Here is a 22,578-nt window from a genome sequence, read left to right on the forward strand (position 1 = left end):
AAAACATGACCCACATATATGCTGTCTGCAAGAGACCCACCTCAGAGCAAAAAATTTACACAAGCTGAAAGAGAAGGGATGGAAAAAATATTCCATGCAAATGGACATGGAAAAAAAGCTGGGGTAGAAATACTCGTATCAGACAAAATAGATTTCAAAACAAAGGTCATACATAACAAGAGAAAAAGGTTACTATATAATACTTAAGAGAGTAGTCCAACAATAGCATATAACCCTTGTAAATGAATATGCAGCCAATATCAGAGCACTTAAATATATAAAGAAAATCTTGGAGGACTTTAGGAAAAAGACTGACAGCAATACAGTCATTGTAGGGGATTTTAACACCACACTTTCAACAATGGATAGATCCTCCATACAAAAAATCAACAAGGATATAGTGGCATTAAATAGAACTCTATATCTAATGGACTTAATTGATATCTATAGACCATTTCACCCCAAAGAAGTAAAATATACATTCTTCTCAAATGCGTATGGATCATTTTCAAAGATAGACCACATGGTAGGACACAAAACAAGCTTTAACAAATTCAAGAAAATTGAAATCATATCAAGCATCTTCTTGGATCACAATGGCTTGAAACTAGAAACCAACTTCAAGGAAAAAACTAAAAAACATTCAAATACATGGGTGCTAAATAACAGTTTATTAAATAATAAATGAATTAACAATGAGATCAAAGAAGAAATAAAAAAGTGTCTGGAAATAAATGAAAATAAACACACAACACAAAACTTATGGGATACAGCAAAAGTAGTCCTGGGAGGGAAGTTCATAGCAATACAGGTCTACCTAAAGAAGACAGAAATATTTCAAATAAACCACCTAACCCTACATCTAGAAGAACTGGAGGAACAACAAACAAAGCACAGAGTAAGTAGAAGGAAGGATATAATCAAGATCAGAGCAGAATAAAATGATATGAGTAAAAAAAAAATTCAAATGATCAATTAATCCAGGAGCTGGTTCTTTAAAAATATAAACTAAATTGACAAAATTAAAGTTCTGGTTCAAGCCAGAATCGTCATGAAAATGAAAGAGGACCCAAACAAATAAAATCAGAAGGGAAAGATGAGAAGTAACAACGATATTACAGAACACAAAGGATTGTAAGAAATTAGTATGAACAACTATATGCCAAGATATTGGACAACCTGGGTGAAATGGACAAATTTCTAGAACATACACCCTTCCAAAACTGAATCAAGAAGCAGCAGAAAGTTTGAATAGACCAATAACAACTAGTGAAATTGAAGCAGTAATCAAAAAACTCCAGGCACACAAAAGCTCTAGACTATGTGGCTTCGAAGGTGAATTTTACCAAACATTTAAGAAGAACTAATAGTTATCCTTCTCAAACTATTCCAAAAAATTCAAGAGAAGGGGAAACTTCCAAACTCTTTTTACAAGGCCAGTATTATCCTAATTTCAAAACCAGGTAAAGATGCAACAAAGAAAGAAAATTAAAGACCAATATTTCTGATGAACATATACGCTAAAATCCTCAACAAAATATTGGCAAATCAGATGCACCAATACATTAAAAAGATCATACAGGATGATCAAGTGGGATTTATTCCAGGGATGCAAGGATAGTATAATACTCGCAAATCAATAAACAGGGTACATCACATAAACAAAATGAAAGGCAAAAATCACATGATCATATTAATAGATATAGCAAAAGCATTTAATACAATCCAGCATCCACTCATAATAAAAACATCCAGCAAACTGGGAATAGAGGGAGCATACCTTGACATAATAAAGACCATATACAAAAAGTTGCTGCTACCATCACATTCAATGCACAAAACTAAAAAGCATTTCTCTTAAGACCAGAAATAAGACTGGGATATCTGCTTTCATCTCTCTTATTCAACATAGTACTGGAAGTCCTAAACACAGCAATCAGACAAGAAGAAGAAATAAAAGTCATCCAAATTGGAAAGGAGGAAGTAAAACTGTCATTATTTGCAGATGACATGATAGTGTACATAGCAAATCCAATAGGCTCCAACAAATAACTATTTGACCTAATAAGTGAATTCAGCAAAGTAGAGTACATACTCAATATTCAGAAATCGATGGCACTTTTGTACACCAACAATGAACTATCAGAAAGAGAAGCTAAGAAAAAAATCCCATTTACTATAGTAACAGAAAAAAATAAAGTACCTAGGAATAAATATAACCAAGAAGGTAAAAGACTTGTACTTAAAAAACTATAGGACACTGGAGAAAAAAAAAAGTGAGGAAGATACAAATAAATGGAAGCATATAGTATGTTCATGGATTAGAAGAATTAACATCATTAAAACGTCCATACTACCCAAAGCAATCTGTAGATTCAATGCAATCCCTATTAAAATATCACTGGCATATTTCAAAGATCTAGAATATTCCAAAAATTTATACAAAGCCAAAAAAGACCCTGAATAGCCTCAGCAACCTTAAGAAAGAACAAAGTTGGAGGGACCACAATACCAGATATCAAACTTTCTCACAAGGCCACTATAATCAAAATACTCTGGTAATGGCGTAAGAATGGACACATAGAATAGAACAGAAACAGAATAGAAAGCCCAGAAATAAACCCATGCTTCTTCGGTCAATTAATATTTGACAAAGGGGACATGAGCATACAATAGAGTAAAGATAGTGTCTTCAATAAATGGTGTTGGGAGAAATGGATTGGCGTGCGCGCGCACACACACACACACACACACACACACACAAAACACTAGACCACCAACTTATACCATATACCAGAATAAATTTGAAATGTATAAACGACTTAAGTATTAAGTCGTGACACCATAAAAATCCTAGAGGAAAAAATAGGCAGTAAAATTTCAGATATACTACACAGCAATATTTTTGCTGATACATCTCCCAGGGCAAAGGAAATAAAGAAAAACATTAACAAATGGGACTACATCAAATTAAAAAGCTCCTGCATTGCTAAAGAAACCATCATCAAAATGAAAAGGAAACCAACTGTATGGGAGACCATATTTACCAATGATACATCAGACAAGGGTTGAATCTCCAAAATACATAAAGAACTCATGTGACTCAACACCAGAAAGACAAATAACCCAATTAAAAAAGGGGCAAAGGACCTGAATAGACACTTCTCCAAGGAGGATATACAGATGGCCCACAGGCACATTATTAATGCTCAGCATCACTAGCCATCAGAGAGATGCAAATTAAAACCATAGTGAGATATCACCTCATACCTGCCAAAATGCCTATTATCAAAGAATCAAGAAACAACCACTGCTGGTTGTGGAGAAAAGAGAACCCTAGTAGCCTTTTGGTGGGAATGCAGACTGGTGCAGGCACTACAGAAAACAGTATGGAATTTCCTAAAAAAACTAAAGAGGAACTGCCTTTTGATCCAGTTATCTGACTGCTTGGATTGTATCCTAAAATCCTGGAAAACCAATTCAAAAGAACCTATGCATCCCAATGTTCATAGCAGCGTTATTTATAATAGCCAAGTGCTGGAAACAGCCTAAATGCCCTTCAGTAAATGAGCAGATCACAAAACTGAGCACCAACTTACACCATACACCAAAATAAATTCAAGGTGGATAAAAGACTTAAATATAAGCCATGACACCATTAAAGTCCTAGAGGAGAACATTGGCAAGAAAATCTCAGGTATTTCACTCAGCAACCTTTTTCCTGATATGTCCCCAAGACCAAGGGACATAAAGGAAAGCATAAACAAATGAGATCTCATCAAAATTAAAAGCTTTTGCATTGCTAAAGAAAGCAGTATTAAAATAAAAAGAGATCCAACTGTATGGGAAAACATATTTGCCAATGATACCTCACACAAGGGTTTAATCTCCAAAATATACAAAGAATTTACACGACTCCACTCTAAGAAGACAAGCAACCCAATTAAAAAGTGGGCAAAGGACTTGAACAGACATGTCTCCAAGGAGCACATACAGAAGATCCAGGGACACATGAAAAGATGCTCAATATCACTAGCTATCAGAGAGATGCAAATTAAAACCACAATGAGATACCACTTTACACCAGTCAGAATGGCCATCATAAACAAAGCAAAAAACCACAAGTGTTAGAGAGGTTGTGAAGAAGAGGAGACCCTAATCCATTGTTGGTGGGATTGCAGACTGGTACAACCACTGTGGAAAACAGTATGGAATTTTCTAAAAACACTAAAAAGGGACCTGCCTTTTGATCCAGCAATTCCACTCCCTGGATTATATCCTAAGAACCCTGAAACACCAATCCAAAAGAATTTATGTACTCAATGTTCATACCAGCACAATTTACAATAGCCAAGAGTTGGAAGTAACCTAGGTGCCTGTCAGTAAAGGAATGGATCAAAAAATTATGGTACATTTACACAATGGAATTCTATGCAGCAGAGAGAAGGAAGGAGTTCCTACCCTTTGCAACAGCATGGATGGAACTGGAAAGCATTATGCTGAGTGAAATAGGCCAGGCATTGAAGGACAAATACCATGTGATCTCACCTTTGACAAGAAGCTAAACAACAAAACAAACAAGCAAGAAAGATAAAAACAAAGACACTTGTTCTCTGAAATAGAGAACAAGGAGACAGTGACCAGAGGAAAGAGGGGAGGGAATTTCAGGGGAAAAAGGGGAAAGATTTACAGGAATTAGTATAAAGGACACATGGACAACAACTAAGGGGTGTGGTAATGGGAGGGAGGTGGGGAGCACTGGGAAGGTGGGCTGGGATGGGAGTAAAAGACAGAAAACTGTACTTGAACAATAATTAAATAAATTAAAACAAACTAAAACTGTGGTTCATTTACATAGTGTTTCTTAGTGTTACAGGGTTGTTTCTTTGTCTCCCTGTTTTAGGTGGCTCTTTTCATTTATTTCTGCATATTAGATTGATCTGCTTTGACTCCCTGTCTTTGTGGGGTGGCCACATAGATAACTATCACTCTCTCATATTAAAGTGGGATAATTTTTCAAAGAACGTGAATAGAGGACTCATGGGCATGAGCAATGGGGTGGGGATTGACTCTGGGAGTGGGGCAGGAAAAGGGAGAGCAATGGGGGAAGAAGTGGAACAACTGTAACTGAACAACAACAATAATTTTAAAAACGCTGTGTTGCATTTACACAATGGACACTATGCAGCAGTGAAAAAGAAGGAACTCCTATCTTTTCCAACAGCATGGATGGAACTGGAGACTATTATACTAAGTGAAATAAGCCAGTTGGCAAAAGACATATACCATATGATGTCACTTATAAAATGACTCTAATGAACAAAATAAACTAAAGAGCAAAACAGAACCAGAGGCACAGAATCATGGAATAGACTGACAACTGTAAGAGGGGAAGAGGGAGGTGGGGTCTGTTTGAAAGGTGAGGGGATTAGTCAAAGAACATATATGAAGGACCCATGGAGGTGGACAACAGTGTAGGGATTAACTAAGGAAAGGGGGAATGGGCTGGGTAGAGGAGGATGAAGGTGGGAAAACTGGGACAAGTAAAAATAGCATAAATAATAAAAAATTTAAAAAGAAATTATCTTATGGAGCTTTTTAAAAATACAGATCCCTGGCCCCACCATGTATCCATGGAGCCAGACATTCCTGGGGCTGGGCTCCAGGCATGTGTGTATTTTAAAAATATTCTGACATCTTAAAGCCCTTCCCTTTACTAAAGCTGATCATTAAAAATAATTGTTCAAGAAAATCACATTAGATGTTTAAACTTAAGCACAGACATGGAGGTCCTCATTCACAAGATGCCTGGTAGCCCTTCTCTGTCATCTTCTCCTGCTGCCCCAGCTTTGAGCACAGCCCCCTCCCTCCGAGTCCTTTCAGAAGTACAGATAGGACCTAAGATTTGGAATTTAAAAAGCCATTCCTGTTGGGGATGTAGGTTTTGTGCAAAGTAGAAATAGAGATGAGGAAAAATATAGCAGAGATGGTGTGGTCAAGGGAGGAAGATAAAGAAATAAAGTAGAATTTTTGGTATTTTGGGCATCCTACATTCTCAGGCATCCAGTGCCTCAAAGTCAAGAGGGCAATTTTAAAAATTGCAGACCTGAAATCCTCCTTCTGCCTGGGTCATTTGAAAATGCCAACTCATCCTAATGTTCTGTGACAATATTCTCAGACACCTTATAACACCATTCTCCCCACCATTTCAAGGACCACAGTCTCCCAATTCAAAAGAGGTGACTCATTTTCAAATCAGGAAGTGAGCACATGGGTAAAAGTCAACAAGGAGGTTAAAATGTTTACATCATAATATTTTGTACCTACTGTGAAGAAAATGATTTTTTATTCAGAGAAAGAGAACCAAGGTGAGGGGAAAAAGCTCCTTCAGCTTTAATCCAACAGAACCAGGTAGATAGCCAAGAACGTTGGCTCTGGAAACCAGATCACCTGGGTTCATATCCTAGCTCTGAAACCATAGGTCATTTAATTAGAGTCTCTGAGCCTCAGTTTTCTCATCTGTTTACTGGGAAATAATAATATTTGAAAAATGAGATCTATTATTACTAATTATCCTGAAAATGCAGTTATTTTAGTGTTGCTTTCTTTTTGTAACCAACATTGAACCATTACTATGACTCTGGTCCTTGCCGAGTGCTTTATACCTGTCATCTCTCTGAATATTCACAGAAGCCATTGGAGGTGGGTATTATTATTATCTGTATCGAAAGCTGAGGGTTTAGGTAGTTGGACTGAAGTTATATGGCTGGGAATGGTGGTTTAGAAGCAAAGCAGGCCGACTCCAGAGCTGCACCCTGAATAATGATGTGCGAGACCCTTCTCATTCCCAGCCCTGCCATTTTCTGAGGGCTCCTGTGTGTGAGCAGAATCCCGTGGGTGCTGATCTGCACCCATGACATGCTGTCAATGGGCTCCAGGGCAGAGGAGCCATAACCTTGCTCTTAGCACACTGCCCTGTGCCGTACAGTTTCTGTGGTTTAGCTGCCTACTGTATTTTTTAGTTCAGAAATTTCTGGACGGAGATTTCTGTGAAGCCTGGAATGTACAATAAAATGCTCTGGAGAATGAATCAACTGTCTGCTCTCAGAGGTGTGCCTCTGGGGAGAGGTGCCTTGCCAAGGAGAAATCTCGTTTTCCAAAGTAAGCTGAAACTTCCCTTGTCCTGAGGCGGCTTTATTAACAATTTATCTCATGAGTCTCCAGGTATGAAGAAGAAAGTTTGTATAGCAGCCCTGAACAGATGATCTTCTTGGCTGTCTGCATAAAGGAGGGGAGGGGGAGCCTTGAAAGAGAACTTTTCTAACATGACTGAATGTACAAATTTAAAACAGTATTTTTTTCAAAAATATTTCAAGAGAAGGAACACATCTGAACATGAAGCCACTGCCTCTCCCCCTCCCATTATCATTGTCATACTTTTTCCTTATTGTATTGAAATGATCTTCCCTTGGCTGTAACCAGGCAGATTTTTAGATGCTGGAATGTGCCAAAATGATGATCATTTATGGAGGGACTCAGACTCAAACAATCCTTTTCTGGGCAGATGTCTATCTATTCATACAATTCTTTCCCAGGGAGTTAAGCTATACCTGGGCATTCTTAATTCAAGGAGTGGCCTTTAAAATGTTGAATTGACATCTGGAAGGAACAAGCAACAACTGAGTGTCACTTTTGGCTACCCACCTCTGTGTGGTGAGAGAAGCAGGTTGATGACTGCTTAGATTGACCAAAACAGAGGGGGTTTTGACGCTTAGATTGACCAAAACAGGGGGGAGAAGGTCACTGGGGGCAAAGAGGCAGGTGGAATTCTTCCAGAATCTTCTGGGGTCTCATAACTGCAGTCTATTTTTGGGTTCATGACCTGCTCTTGGACCAAGTAGTCTGAAAGGAGAGCCCAGACAAATAGTCTTGCTAAGAACTACTCAACAAACAAAAAGTACTCCTGTAGGGCATAGAAAAAAGTGAACATGTTAATAGCCTCTTGAACCCCCAAAGCAGTCCTTACCTAGAGAAATCAATTATCTGTTACACATAAGAGTGTCTGTGGGCAATGGGAGGTTATGGAACCAAAAATCATTCCACTGACAGATCCTGAGGACCAGCTGTAGGTGCAGACCATGACGAGTTCCATCCCCAGAGATCATCAAAGGGTGAACAACAGGACAGAAGCAGAGGCCACACTGAGGAGGCATAAAGTTTGAGAACTAGTGACTCGGAACTATAATTACAGAATACATCCCTCTCCCTCACATTCTACCACAGAGCTTCATAAAAAAAAAAAGGAGAACACATAGGGAATAAGAATGATCTTCAATCTCTATTTGCCTCTCATCTCTTCTCAACCACATGTGCTTAAAGTACATGAGCTCTTTGGTGAAATTATCCTTTTGTTGAAAAGAATGCCTTTGTCTCCTCTAGAAAAGTTAAATGTCTCTGCAAACTTATTCTAAGAGGAGTTAAAAACCAGTAAGATAAAAAGGAATGTGTGTAGGGGTAGAGCCTGGATAGAGGAAGAAAGTGGGGGAGGGAGGGAGAGCAATATGACTTGAACCTGTCAAAGCAAGAGACTTTGTGGGTGGCTGGGAAGTGAGGCTGCTCAACTGGAAAAGAGAGAGAACACTGGCTTCTTGGAGTTTTGGCTCAGAACATAACTACAGAGAGGTCTGTCCAGATCAAAAGGGTTGAAGGAGACCTGCCTCCCCAGCAAGCAAAGCAGGACTCAGCCCACCCCCAGCACAGATCCTGACCTCCACCACTTGAGGGCTGACCCTTTGCATGTGCTTCTATGTACCTGCAAGGATAAAAAGATGACTTCCTTTTCAGAAGTAACTGGTGTGCACCAGCCTCAACATCAGGCAGGAGAAGGGGCAATGGGACAAACATTGCTTCCAAGCAACAATTTAAATTGATTTTAATGACATCTCCTAGTCTTCCTTAATGTAAGCCAAACCATTTCAGTTATTTCATGATTGTACTTTCAACTGCACTTTAACCATATTTTCCTAAGAATGAACGTTATGCAACACTGCCTGAAAGGCATAAATAAGGATTTTCTTCCCTTTTCCCACATCACAGTTAAGTCATTGTGTAAAAGTTGTTAAAATTCAGGAAATTCCTGGCTCTTGATCATGTTCTGCTGACAATCAGGCGCAAGCTGACTCCATAGGCCATGAATGAGTCTTGCTCATGACAAGAACTGGTTGTCTTCCTGTGCAGAATGTCCTCCCTTCCCCAATGTTCCCCCTGTACCCTAGCTATCCCTCACAGCCCAGCCCCACACTCCAGAGCTGAGTAGACAGCGCTGACCCAGACACTGCAGCTCCCACCATCTGCGCCACTCACACTGCATGTACTTTCTGCCTTTTTTCCATAGTGGTTTGTGCCTGTGCCTGATTACAATTTAAGACTGGTAGCTTCTGGCAGCTGTAGAAGCACTTAGCCACCATGGTGTCCTGTTTCTGAAAAGTGCTGACAGTATGTTAACTGAATGACTGAATGCATTAATAAATGCACTGGCCTAAGTGACAAACAGTCCTGTAATGAAGCAAATATTCTCTCTGCTGTCTTTCAGATTCTCCAGTGTTCAAAGAAATATATATATATATATCTTCCTTCCCTGAAGAAAGTGTATATATTTTGTGTATCCAGTTTTGACAGAACCAAAGTTTACGTTTAGAATAATGTAAATTTTCATCATATATTGCTAATTTCTTATTTAAAAGAACATATCTGAAAAAAGGAGAAGGCTATATGGTATAGTGGGTGCTCAGTAAATGTCTTGAGTGACTGAATAAATGAGGGCCTGAGTGGTGGTAACAGAAAACTGGATAAAAATAGGAACAGAAACAGGAGTAGAAAAAGTATAGACACACAGGACATTTAGAAAAGAAGTAGAAATAAAGGTAGGGGAGGGAGAAAGGAGACCCAAGTCTAAGTTCTAAGTCAGCAGTTCTGGGTTTACCACAAACTTGTATGTGACAATTTCATAAATAGAGAGGCAAGGCAGTTGCAGGAGAAGAGAATTGGCTTGGAAGAGAAAGAGCTGGATTCTGACATACACTCAGTCACTGTGTGACCTTGAACAAGTGACTCAACCTCTCTGAGCTTCACTATTTTTTTAAAGATTTTATTTATCTTTAGAGGGGAAGGGAAGGAGAGAGGGAGAGAAACATCAATGTATGGTTGTCTTTCATGTGTCCCCTGCTGGGAACCGGCCTGCAGGGAACCGGCCTGCAACCCAGGCACGTGCCCTGACTGGGAATCAAACTGCGATTGTCTGGTTCGGAGGCCCGTGCTCAATCCACTGAGCTACACCAGCCAGGGCTACTATTTTTAAACTTGATTTTCAAGTAATTTTAGACTTATGGAAAATTTGTAAAAATACAAAGAGTTCCCATATATAATTCACCCAGCTTCCTAATGTTAGCATCTTTCATAACCATAGTACCATTATCAATTAATATTGATATATTAATACTAATTAAACTACATGTCTTATTAGATTTTCACCAGTTTTCTCATTAACACTTTTTCCAGTCCAGTATACAATAGGATCCCACGCTGTATTAAGTTGTCATGGCTCCTTGTCTCCTGTAGTCTTTGACAATTCCTCAGTTTCTCCTTAACCTTTCATCAGTTTGATACTTTTCAATAGTGAAATGCCCCTCCATTTGAGGTTGCCTTGATGATTTTTTCCCTCAAGATTAGAGTTATTCTTTGGGGGGAGGGACGGGGCATGAAATCCAAAGCAGTGGTGTCATGCCCTTGTCAATGCGTCACATGAGGAGATACACAAGAAGTCTTATCTGGTCACACTGACTTTAAGCACCTAAGGTGGTGCTGACTGGGTTTCTGCACTGCTCTACTTTTCCTTTAGTGACTAATAAGTATTTTGCCAAGAGGTACTTTTAAACTATGCAAATATCTTGTTTCTCATCATAATTTTGCACAAAAATTTCAGCATTCATCAGTGCTTCTTGCTTGTAATAACCTATTACTAGAGTGTCCTAATGGTGATTTCCTATTTCCCTCATTCCTTTTACATTTATTAAGTGAAATTCTTTTATAAGTAAGACTTGTACATTATCCTCCCCTCCCTTTGATATATTTATTTACTTATTCACATAAGTACAAACTCATGAATATTTATTTTATTCCACAGACTATAATCCAACACTATGATGATTACACTTGTTGTTCAAGCTTCACTTTCTTCATCTGAGTCAGGGACAATGACGACTGCCTTACAAAACTGTCCGTCCTAAAGAGTAAATAAGAAAATATCCAATCCAGAGCACCTGGTAAATAAATGCTAGCTGTTTTCCTTCTCTTTCTTTACCGAAAGTAAAGCCATGGTAATTTGTAGGCAAAACCCTTCTAAATAGGTGAAGATCTGAATTTAAGAATTCACTCTTAATGTAATGCAGCTTTTCTACCCTAAGGTATATAAACAACAAGAACTTAGCTATCCCAGTGTTGTCTGGTGGAGGTCATTTGGGATCTGCCGGTAATGACTATATAACATTGAAGACTGATTTTTAATCAGCATGCCCGTAATTTGTATGAAAATAGATGCTTGAGAATACTTGAAAACAGATTGTTCTCTTGAGTAGTTTAAGTGTTTTCCCAGAAATCTTGTTTACGTTCTGAAGTTGCTTAGATAAACTATTTTCAGAGATAGTCCAAAGCACGCCACAACCCAGTTGTGGTTCGTATCATCCTTTACTCTGAACTAGTGAATCACTGATCCACTTTTGATTCCCAAGGTTATAATAGTGAATGGAAGAAATCCAAGTTCTCTTCCTCCAAAGATTAATTTAAAATTAGATTTTAAAGGTTTGGGCAAATCACTTTAAGTTCAGGTAGAATTTAAAACAATAGTAACAACAAAGGACAAAGGCAAGGTCCTAAGCTATGTGATAGAATGACTAGATCTGGAAGTTTAAAATAATCTACAAAGTACAATAAAATCCACATATGAAATCATACAGTTCACTGGAACTTTCATTTCTCACCCAGTTTTATCAGTAAGGAAAAGCAAGAATATCAGATTTATTTTAAAAAACAACATTGGGACAGCGTGGTTCACAAGCTCTCACATGGACTCCCAAAGTCTGTCTAAGTCAATTTGAGGTGCAACCAGAAATCTAAATTTTTGTCAGGTGCCAGCCCCCAGTATGAGCCTTACAGGTGGAAGGCAGAATACCACAGTGGTTTGAGCTACGGTTCTTGACAATGTGGTTTTAAATCTCACTATTGCCAACTACCACCCTTATAACCTTCAGCAAATGGCTTCATCTCCTTGTGCCTCAGTTTCCCCAGGGGTAAGGTAGTGTTAATGATGGTATCTGTCTACCAGGGTTGTTATGAAGAACAAATAAATGATACACATAAGTGATCGGCATGACAGGACTATATGGAGATCAGCAATTCCTATGGACAATGGATCTTCCTTCGAGAAGCATGTCTGGGCACAGAACTAATTGCTTGGGGTAGCCTCTAACACTTTCTGCACCCACTGTGCCTTACTATGGTCACTGACATTTGTTTTACATCTGTCACCAGGGTAATGATTGGCAGGCTATGGAGACTTTGAGGTAAACTGCTATCATTAGAAAGTGCTTAAGTAACAAAGACTGATTGATCCTCTGTCAGTCAAAGATGTGAAACAGCAGAATGGGAGTAGCCTCTTAGCATTTAGGTAGTTTATTAGATGACTAAAATAGTAAACTACTACATTTGTGGAGTTAAATCAACCACCAACCAACAAGTACAGAGACTGAAATTTTGTGTTTTAGTATTCAAGGCAAAAGAAATTAAGCCTAAAAGACAGAAAATGTGGAACAGAAAACTCTGGGTTTGAGGATTTACTATGGAGGAAAAGTGTTCTTTAAGCCCAAGAGCACAGCACCCAGGACCCCAGCCTTGCATGGAAACCTGCCTCTCCTCCTTCCTGTCCCCGTCCTTGCTCCAGGGCCACAGTGTGTCAGCCATTGGCCCTTTTCCTCCTAGTGAGTGACCAGACCTCTTACAGTGCCTCCATCCTGTGTTCCCAGACTTCAGTCACAGTTGTCTTCTTTGGAACTGGTTTCTGGTAAGGTCTCAGAGGCCTTGGAGGAATTTCCTTGGGGATGGGGATCTTGATGGGATGCAAAGGGCAGGAGTGGGGTGATTCATTGCCTCTCAAGCCCACGTCCTTCCCCGCTCTCCTGACCCAGGTATTAGTGTTTAGTATCTGCTGAGGCAGCCTAAGGGTGGGAGAGGGGGATAGGCTAGATGGATCCCATGGCCAGAGATCATATTGCCCAAACTCAAAATTGAGATATAGGGCCTTAAAAGCACCAGGGGGAGAATATTTGAATGGACCCGGGGCGAATATTTTGGCAAGGGAGGTGATAAAGGGTGAGGACTGGTTGTCCAAAGGGTGAAGGCATACAGACTTGGTAATGACATGGGGTAGAGAGAGGATCACTTAGGTTTCAGGGTTAGTTAGAGTGAAGCGAGAGGGAAGATGACAATGTGTTGCCTATCTCATTGCCTGGAAAGAAAGCAGCCATCATGGAAGTGTCAACACAGACAGGTAGATGAAATGTCAGTAACAGACCAACCTAAAAGGAGAAATATGTCTAAAAGTTACTTACTAGCAGTTCTTACAAAAATATCTCAAAGTGGCTTCTTACCTCATTAAATCTCATTACAAGATCTTCAAGGGCATTGTGCTCTCCATTCTGGGAGTTAAGAATGGATGCTGAGATGGATGCTTTGAGGCAGGGCAGGGACCTCTGACACTCCGGAGTGCCCAAGTTCTGGGTCAAGAAGCAAAGATAGTCAACTGGCAAGACCCTTCGGTAAATATTCTGCTCCTGCTCCATCAGGATACTGGCAACTTCCTCAGGAAACTGGATGAGGGGCTGCAGATCAATCAGTTCCTTGCTGATCCCAGCTGAACTTGAAGGGAGGCCACTGGAATTGGCCATAGAGGTGCCTGGTTGGCGTTCTGAAATAAAGCCACAAAAGTCATGGTCACATTATGGTTGGTATTCCTTATAACAGAAATTACTAGGTTTCTTTATCAAAGTTTCTACTTGGTGAATCACTCTATACTATCTTTTTTGTTACGGAAACCAGACATCTGCCCTGCCTGCTTCCTCCTGCCCTCTCCTCACCCTGGGGCTGGGGGTATGCATAGTTTCCCATTTTCAGAAGCAAAACTGATCTAGCACACTGTTCCCTAACCAGTTCACTGATACTTTGCAGAGCAGTAGAGAAGTAAAATGTACCATTTGCCTCCTTATCCTCCAGTGCTAACCATCAGAATGAAAAGAAAGGTGACAAGAGTATGGGCACAGTCATTGAAATGGAAGAGGAAAGAAGGCTGTAGGGGGAGGAGGCATGCACATATGTGTGAACATGTAGGGAACCAGGGACTCTGCATTTGAGGTTTCAGAACTTCATGGTCTACTCTGCGAACATCCCACTCTCAAAACTCTGATTCCACTGAGATCCACTTGAGGATTTTCAGGGATAGAACCACTTATAAAAGTAAGAAAGGAACAGGTAATAAGGACACATATCTAAATAAAGAAATCTTCTTCTCTGGCCCACAACTGGTAGTAAGAAGATGGCATGGGAGAGAAAGTGGAGAGAGGATTTTACAGAAGTATCAAATGCATCTGTAGACTCAATGTTATTCCCTCAGCACAAATTCACTTTGTTTTGACCACTACCTCTCCAATCTGTCTCTTAATTTCCTCCCCATATCATTCAGTCACCAGCCATCCACCAATTCATTCAAAAACTAAAATTCTATGATGAGTATTAGAACAGAATTTCCCAAAGTATGATAAGTTTTGTGGCCAGCTAAGTTGGGCAAATGTCATATTCTTGTCACAAATTCTATTCCTGGAAATACACGAGACACATGGGTACACCTAATTCAAAAACACGATTTTCTCTCCCTCTCTCCTTCCCTTCCCCTATAAAGATAAATTAAAAAAAAAAAAAGATTCAAAAGGGTCTGCCAGTAAAGAAATCTGTTTACATTGCTTAACTCAGTGTTTCTTCAAGGCCATACTTTATGTAACATCTACTATACCATTCTGCATGACTAGCATTGGTTGGAACCACTTCAGGAAATGCTGCCTGAAGAGACAGCATTGTCCTGAGGGACAAGCTGTTTTTCCTCTCCATCCAGTTCACATCTTTTCCTTCCTGGCAGGTCCCCCCTGGCCAGCCCTCCTTCAAGCTTCTTTTCCCGGTACTTCATATTTGAAAGTAGTTAAAAGTAAGGCAGGTGCTCAAATTTATATGGCTTAAATGGCCTCACTCTTCAACTTTGTGAACAGTTTACAAAGTGACTGGATTTCCTGAAAATTGAGTCAGAATGTGGTCTGATGACAGACACAGACTACAGTTTCTGAATACAAATAATTTATGTAGAAGGAATCAGCCATATATAGGAAGCCTTCCCAGAAGTAACCAACTCTAAGTCATGACTTCAAAGCACAGCACTCTGTGAAGAAAATAAAAGTAAGTGCCAAGTCTTGTGAAACTGCTTATTTAATATGAAAGAGAAGAGATAATATAATAAAATATGTACATAATATAAGATAAAATGATATATAATAAACTATAGTATATCCTGAGATATATCACATGCTGTGATAATGAATCACATGCTGTTATAATGAATAAAGAGTCCAGTGACTGTTGGGAAGTAGACTTCAAAGAGCCCTAAAAAAACTGAACAAAAGAAGAAAAAAAAGCCTGGTCAGTATAACCCTAATAAATGTAGTGGCTCATGTGTCTCAGTATGAGCATGGTATCATACTCAGAGGAAACACAAATCTGATGTCAGAGCCTCTAAACATAATGTAGACCTTCAGTGCAGGTTTCCTTAAAGCAGGATTATTCTGGATTTTTTTTTATCATTCAGATAAAATCTGAAATGATTTTAGAAATCTTCTTGGACATAATTTTCTGTCCTCCATGTTCCATACTTTAGTAGCTCAAACTCAGAAAACAAACTCAGAAAAAGAGATCAGATTTGTGGTTGTGACACATAAGGAGTGGAGGGGGGGGAGCTGGAGGAAGGAGGTCCAAAGAACAAACTTCCAGTGATAACTAAGTACTAGGGATTTAATGATGACTACAGTTAACACTGCTGTATGATACATATTAAAGTAGTTAACAGAGTAAATCCTAGGAGTTCTCATTACAAGGAAAATATTTTTCTTTTTTCTTTTTTTGTTGTATGTACCTATATGAGATGATGGATGCTAACTGAACTTAACTGTGGTCATCAGGTCACAACCTGTGTAAGTCAAATCATTATGCTGCACACCTTGTTTGGTGATGTATGTCATTTATATTTCAATAAAACTAAAAAGATATTTCTCACTTTTTCTCATTCTTGCTGACCTCTCCTTATAATTTCTTCCTTCCCCTCCACACGACATGCTACCCCAACTCTCAGCCTTTGGTCACCATCACCCTTCCTCCCTATAATATGGGCAACTCTGCAATAGGTTAAAGATCCAGCAACTCTATGGCCCTGGATTCTTCCTGATCAATTGGGCAAACTTCATAAAGCCCACTGAAAATTTAAATTCTGTTATTGTGAAGAAAATTTAGAAAATTCCTGGTAAATAAAACTATCCAGTTCGTTTCCTGTCAGTGTTTGCTCTCAGCCCCATGCTTTTCAGTTAATAATTATTCTACAGAAGAAGGGCTCCATCTTTAGACACTTTCACACCCAGAAATGTTTACAATGAGACATAGTATCTTCAAGTTCTAATTCTCTGCTCAAACAATAGCTTCCTGAACTAAGTGCTTTAGATGGACTTCAGGAGGTAGGCAATGGCACTCATTATGCAAGGCTCACATAAGGTCACATAAGTAGTAAGCCAGGGAGCTGGTGTTTGAGTCAGGGTCTACTTCACTCCAGAGCTCATGTTCCTGGCCATTCAGCATATGGCCTGTGCAGCAACAACACGCCACATTAACATTCTGATTTTTAGATGCAACACAAGTGATTTTAGTTAGTATAAATCAACTTCTTGTGCTTATTTGGAGTGAACTGATAAATGAACTCTTCAAACTCCAAAGGTAAGGATTTGATCCCAACACACAGAAACTCAGAAGTGCCCTCTTCTTTCCTTCTTACTAGTTTGTAAGAATGTTCACATGTTTTAAAGCAGTATTTGCCAAAGTGTGATACACTGAATTCATGCAAAACATGGTTCCTTAACAATTTGGAGACATACTAAGCTGAACAAAATCAAACTCTCTTTTTCTAGTTTAACTGCAGAACTCAGAGGCTTTAATAATTCTCACAAGGGGGATATAGTTTTATAGCTCTCCTCAAAGTTGTGGTCTGTCTCTATATCATTCACATGGGAATTACACTCCCTTCACACTTTGGTCATCACACTCAGTGACTCCAAATGGGGGAAACAGGGCCTAAGGTGTTCATGAGGTTAGCTCATTTCAAGGAAGCTTAGTCTGACATGTTCCTGGAACCCCATATAAAGGTCTAAGGATAAAAGAGGCTTATTTAGAAAACTACAGGTCATTCTCAATGGCTGAAGCATATTTCAGAGAGATGGAGAATCACTGTAGAAAAGAAGGAAGAAAGCTTCATTTTCCAGAAGGCACTAGAATACAGGTGTAGCTCACAAAAAAATAAAGGCAGATGGGGGTAGCAGGATGGTCAAATCATATATGTGAAGAAATATCACCCTAGAGTTCTGGGTCTCTGCTTGGACCTAGGTAATCAGCCAACCTCGAGCGAGGGGAATTTGGACCAAGTCTTCTCTTGAAGGATGCTGCTCTGACAGTTGTCCTCTCTTGCCATCCCCACAGAATCCTCTCTTTTCTTGCTTCCTTCCTTTCTGGTGATCAGAACACCCCTGATCTTGTCCATAAGCTGTCATTCCCAGAGGTTGTTCACAAATTGTACAGCTCAGAAATATCCAGAAAAGCCTCTCTTCTTGATGATAACTTTTCCTTGATAATTGTTCACTGACTGTCCTAGGTACAGTGCCTTTGGGGAACTCCCTTCCGCAAAACTCTGTCCTCTCCCTTGGGGTTAGCAGTTGTTCAAAGATGCTAATTTACATCCAACCCAAAGGAAGAGGCTCAGGCTTTGGTGTCTCAGTCTCTTTCTCTCTGTCTGTCTTTTGGTCCACATCAAAACGAAAAGCATTTGGTTTATCTTGCTGTGCCTCATGAAAATCTAGAGTGTACCAAATAATCTCACATGATTTGCATAATGTTAGGGAGTCATGACAGAAAGGCATTGCTAATCCTCATTTTTATAAAGCTTGAGTTAAACAGCTACATGACTCGCCCAAGGATCCAGCTGGTGACTGGTCAGCCATGGAACTGGCAAAAGTTGAGATAGAACCAAAAGTTGAGATAGAGTACTGGCGCCTGGCCCAGTACTCTGCAGTACCCCAAGCCCCACCCAGCCCGAATTATCTTGGGTGCGCTCTGTATCCAGAGGCCAGCCTTATTTGCTGCCAATACATCTGAATGGGTTTACGAAGAGCTAAGTAGAAATCCATTCATTCATTTACTGAGTGCCTATTATGTGCCAGGTTTTGTTTCAGGCTACACTGATGTTGGAATTTAGTGAACAAAAAAAGATAAAGATCCTTGTTGATATAGAATATTGTAGGAGAGGAAGCAGATAAACAATAACATAATGTGAGTGCAGGAGGGTGGAGGTGGTAGATAGATACAGGTGGGGAAGGGGCATGTTTTGCAAAGCATGTATTAACTAGAATGCTAGCAATTTCCTCAAGTTTTTCTGCAAAAGTTTTCAAACCATTACCATCCAGGATGCTTTGGATTGGCCATCTTGACCCTTTTCTAGCATCTTAACAATAGCTACTCACCTAGATCTTGCACCTTACCATTTGTTAGCTCTTTGCATCAAATAACTAATTTAATTGTTACGAAGAACCCTGTAAAGTAAGTGTGTGCATAGCAACAGCAATCCTGAGAAAGAACAAAGTTTGAGGAATCATGCTATCTAATATAAAACTATACTATAAGGCCAGAGTAATTAAAACAGCATGAAACCGGCATAAAAACAGACATGTAGATCAATGGAACAGAATAGAGAGCCCAGAAATAAACCCACACCTTTATAATCGATTAATATTCAACAGAGGAAACAAGTGTACAATGGGCTAAAGATAGTTTATTCAGTAAATGGTGTTGGGAAAATTGGACAGATATGTGCAGAAAAAGGAAACTAGACCATCTTCTTATGCTACACACAAGAATAAATTTCAAATGGATCAAAGACTTAAATGTTAGATCTCAAACTATAAAAATTATAGAGAAAAACACAGGCAGTGGAAACAAAAGATAAACAAATGGGGCTACATCAAATTAAAAGTTTTTGCACAGCAAAGGAAAACATCAAGAAAATAAAAAGACAACCCACAGAATGGGAGAACATATTCATGTATGTATCTGTTAAGGGGTTAATATCCAAAATTTGTAAAGATCTTAACAAAACTCAACACCAAAAAAACAAATGATCCAATTAAAAAATGAGCAAAGGACCTGAAGAGACAGGTCTCCAAAAAAGGACATATCAAAGGTCAAGAGACGTATGCAAAGACGCTCAATGTCAATAATCATAAGAGAAATGCAAATTAAAACCACAATGAGATACCATCTCATACTTGTCAGAACAAACAAGTGCTGGTGAGGATGTGGTGAAAGGGGAACCCTTTCGTACTGTTGGAGGGAATCCAGACTGGTGTGGCCACTGTGGAAAGCAGTATGGCGATACCTCAAAAAATTAAAAATAGATCTGCCTTTTGACCCAGCAATTCCACTTCTGGAAATATATCTGAAGGAACCCAAAACACTAATTCGAAACTATATAAGCACCCCTATGTTCACTGCAGTGTTATTTACAACTATCAAGATATGGTAGCAGCCAAGTGTCCATCAATAGGTGAGCAGATAAAACAACTATGTGACATTTACACAATGGAATACAACTTGGCTATAAAAAAGAAGAAAAATTTACCTTTTGTAACAGTAAGGATGGACCTGGAAAACATTATGCTAAGTAAAATAAATCAGTCAGAGAAAGACAAGTTACCATATAATTTCACTCATGTGGAATCTAATGAACAAACTGAACTAACAAGGAGAACAAGACAGACTTATAGATGTAGATCAAGATGAAAGCTAGTTGGGGGGTGGGGTGGTTTGAGGTGGAGGGATTGAGCAAAAAGGAAAAAGGACTCATGGACATGGACAACAGTGTAGTGACTGATGGGGGTGGGAGGTATAAGGAAATTAAATGGTAATAAAACACAATAAATATTAAAGTAAAAAATAAAGCAAGTATGATCATCCTCATTCTATAGATAACGAAACAGAGGTCATAAATGTTCAACGATTTGCCGAAAGACACCATGCTACTGGGATGGGGCTGGAACTAAAATTCAGCTCTGACTCCCACAGTCCACCCTCAGTGTTTGGAGGGATCCTCTGCTTTCCCCCTATTTCCTGCCAAGGCTGTTTGTCTGTCTCTCTGGGTAGGGAGAAAGGAGGCTAGTGAGTTAGGCAGGATTATAACTTATAGGAACCTGACTTTAATCAAAAATAAAGCAAAGTACTCCCGTTGTATTTTGATGGTACTTTAGTTTTTATCTATGTGTCTATCGTCTACCTATTCTTTATTTACAAAGATAAAACATTTGAGAGAACCTGACAGGTAACTCTGCTTCTGCAACATTATCATTCATTCTCAGTCTGAGTGGCAGTGAAATGAGCACAAGCTTTCATGGAAAGTAAATAAAAAATGTAAACAGCAGACCTTTGTCCGAGCAATGCCACTCATATTGAGGTTGAAAATTTTCATGATAAATTTAGGTGGAAAACAAAGCAAGTTTGGAACAATGGAAATATGATCTCATTGGAGGAAAAATAATTTTATAAATTAGGTAATGTTTGTTTATCTGTCTAGTAGATAACAAACTAATAAGTGTTTATATATTGCACAGTTCTAACTTTTTTAATGTATGTAAGACACTATTTTAAAAAACTATATCAAAATGATATCTGAAAAAGTCATCCAGAGAACAAAATTCAAATCTTCTGATGGACACAAACTGGTTCAACATTTGAGCTGTTCAGATATTTTCCAATATAAATATGGCAATACTGTTTTTGAAAAATTATTTCAAATTATAATTAGGGAATAAAGTCAGAAAAACTTTAAATTTGTAGGCAGTCCCTTTATTTTAAGCATTAGATTAATCAACTACAATTTAATATTCTGAATGGTACAATTCCAACTATATAAAATAAGACAGGAGAGGAAAGACATAGATTTCTTTTTATAAAAGATTCAGAATTGGCTGAAAGACACTAACTCTCAGGTAGAGCTGAAAAACTGCTTTTCAGCAGGAAAGTAATGGGTGTGGGGAAAGGCTAATTAAGTAGTGATTCTCATTATCTGTTATTGGTTTTTAGAGTAACAAATCGATCTTGCAACAAATGTGTCTTGCCTGTCCTTAATACTGCACGAAAAAGATTAGTTCACAAAATCAATGAGGCATATTATTTCTAAGTCAGTACTTCTAAGAAATGGAAAAAACAATATACCTAGACTGAGAATTAGGTAATATTCAGATAAAAGTTAATTGACTTAACTTTTATCTGAATATTTCTTTTTATCTGAATATGTCTATGAGGCTAACCTCAAAGCAGAAAAGAGTATGACAGAATAAAAAATAACTTCTGCATTCTGATTTCCAAAGAAATGTATACTCACTGAAAGTATAAAAAAACTTAGAAAAGTATAAAGAATAATCCCATACCAGAGATAATCTCTGTTAGTATTTTTCTTGCAGCATTTCATGTACAAAACAAAATGAGGACAATTTATATGTAGTGATATTAAAATTTTTTCTATAAATACATGATTTTTTCTATAAAAACACACAAATTTACAAAGGTAGGATCAGAACACATACTTTTTTCCAAAAAGGTACTCTATAGTGCATATCTCCCAAACTCTAAAACTAGTTTTCTAATATTTGATTTTAATGGTTCTTTGTTAGTCGATGTTATGTTTACAGTTTATTACCACTGTAAATAACATTGTCATAAAGAGTGCTGCAAATATATCATCATATGTGCTTATTATGTTACTTAATAACACTGAAAGAGAGAAAAATTCCACAACCACATTGGGAAATTTTCAGGGAGTAGTAGTTTGTTTCATAGCAACTGTTTTACCAGTATTTTTCATTGATGGCCCATTTCTGATTACTTTGGGTAAACAAAATTAATTGAGCCAAAATTCATAAGGTAAGTCATAATAGTGTATTGTGCTATGTAGAGGAAAATGGTATTATTGACTCAACGTTAACAGGAGGAAAACTTGGGAGTGCTGGTGACAATCCAATGTCCTCTGACCAGGCAGCACATTCCCGAAGGATGGCTGACCCGGTAGATGTGGACAGTCCTCGAACCGAGCCCAGGTAGGCCACCTGAACTCCAGAATCCAACCTGGCT

At 38.6% G+C, this 22,578-nt stretch overlaps 1 protein-coding gene across 3 annotated transcripts in view; it reads right to left on the reverse strand.

The window, feature by feature from the left end:
- PLCE1 (phospholipase C epsilon 1) overlaps positions 1–22,578 on the reverse strand; it is a 353,887-nt gene that overhangs the window by 141,708 nt on the left and 189,601 nt on the right. For all 3 annotated transcript variants that reach the window (XM_037143005.2, XM_037143006.2, XM_037143003.2), the window contains exon 4: positions 13,701–14,017. In XM_037143005.2, the coding sequence (XP_036998900.2) occupies positions 13,701–14,017 (317 nt within the window). The remainder of the gene's footprint in view (positions 1–13,700; positions 14,018–22,578) is intronic.

Source organism: Artibeus jamaicensis, unplaced genomic scaffold, assembly GCF_021234435.1.
Source record: "Artibeus jamaicensis isolate MK-2021 breed Jamaican fruit bat unplaced genomic scaffold, CSHL_Jam_final contig_332, whole genome shotgun sequence".
Taxonomy (NCBI): domain Eukaryota; kingdom Metazoa; phylum Chordata; class Mammalia; order Chiroptera; family Phyllostomidae; genus Artibeus; species Artibeus jamaicensis.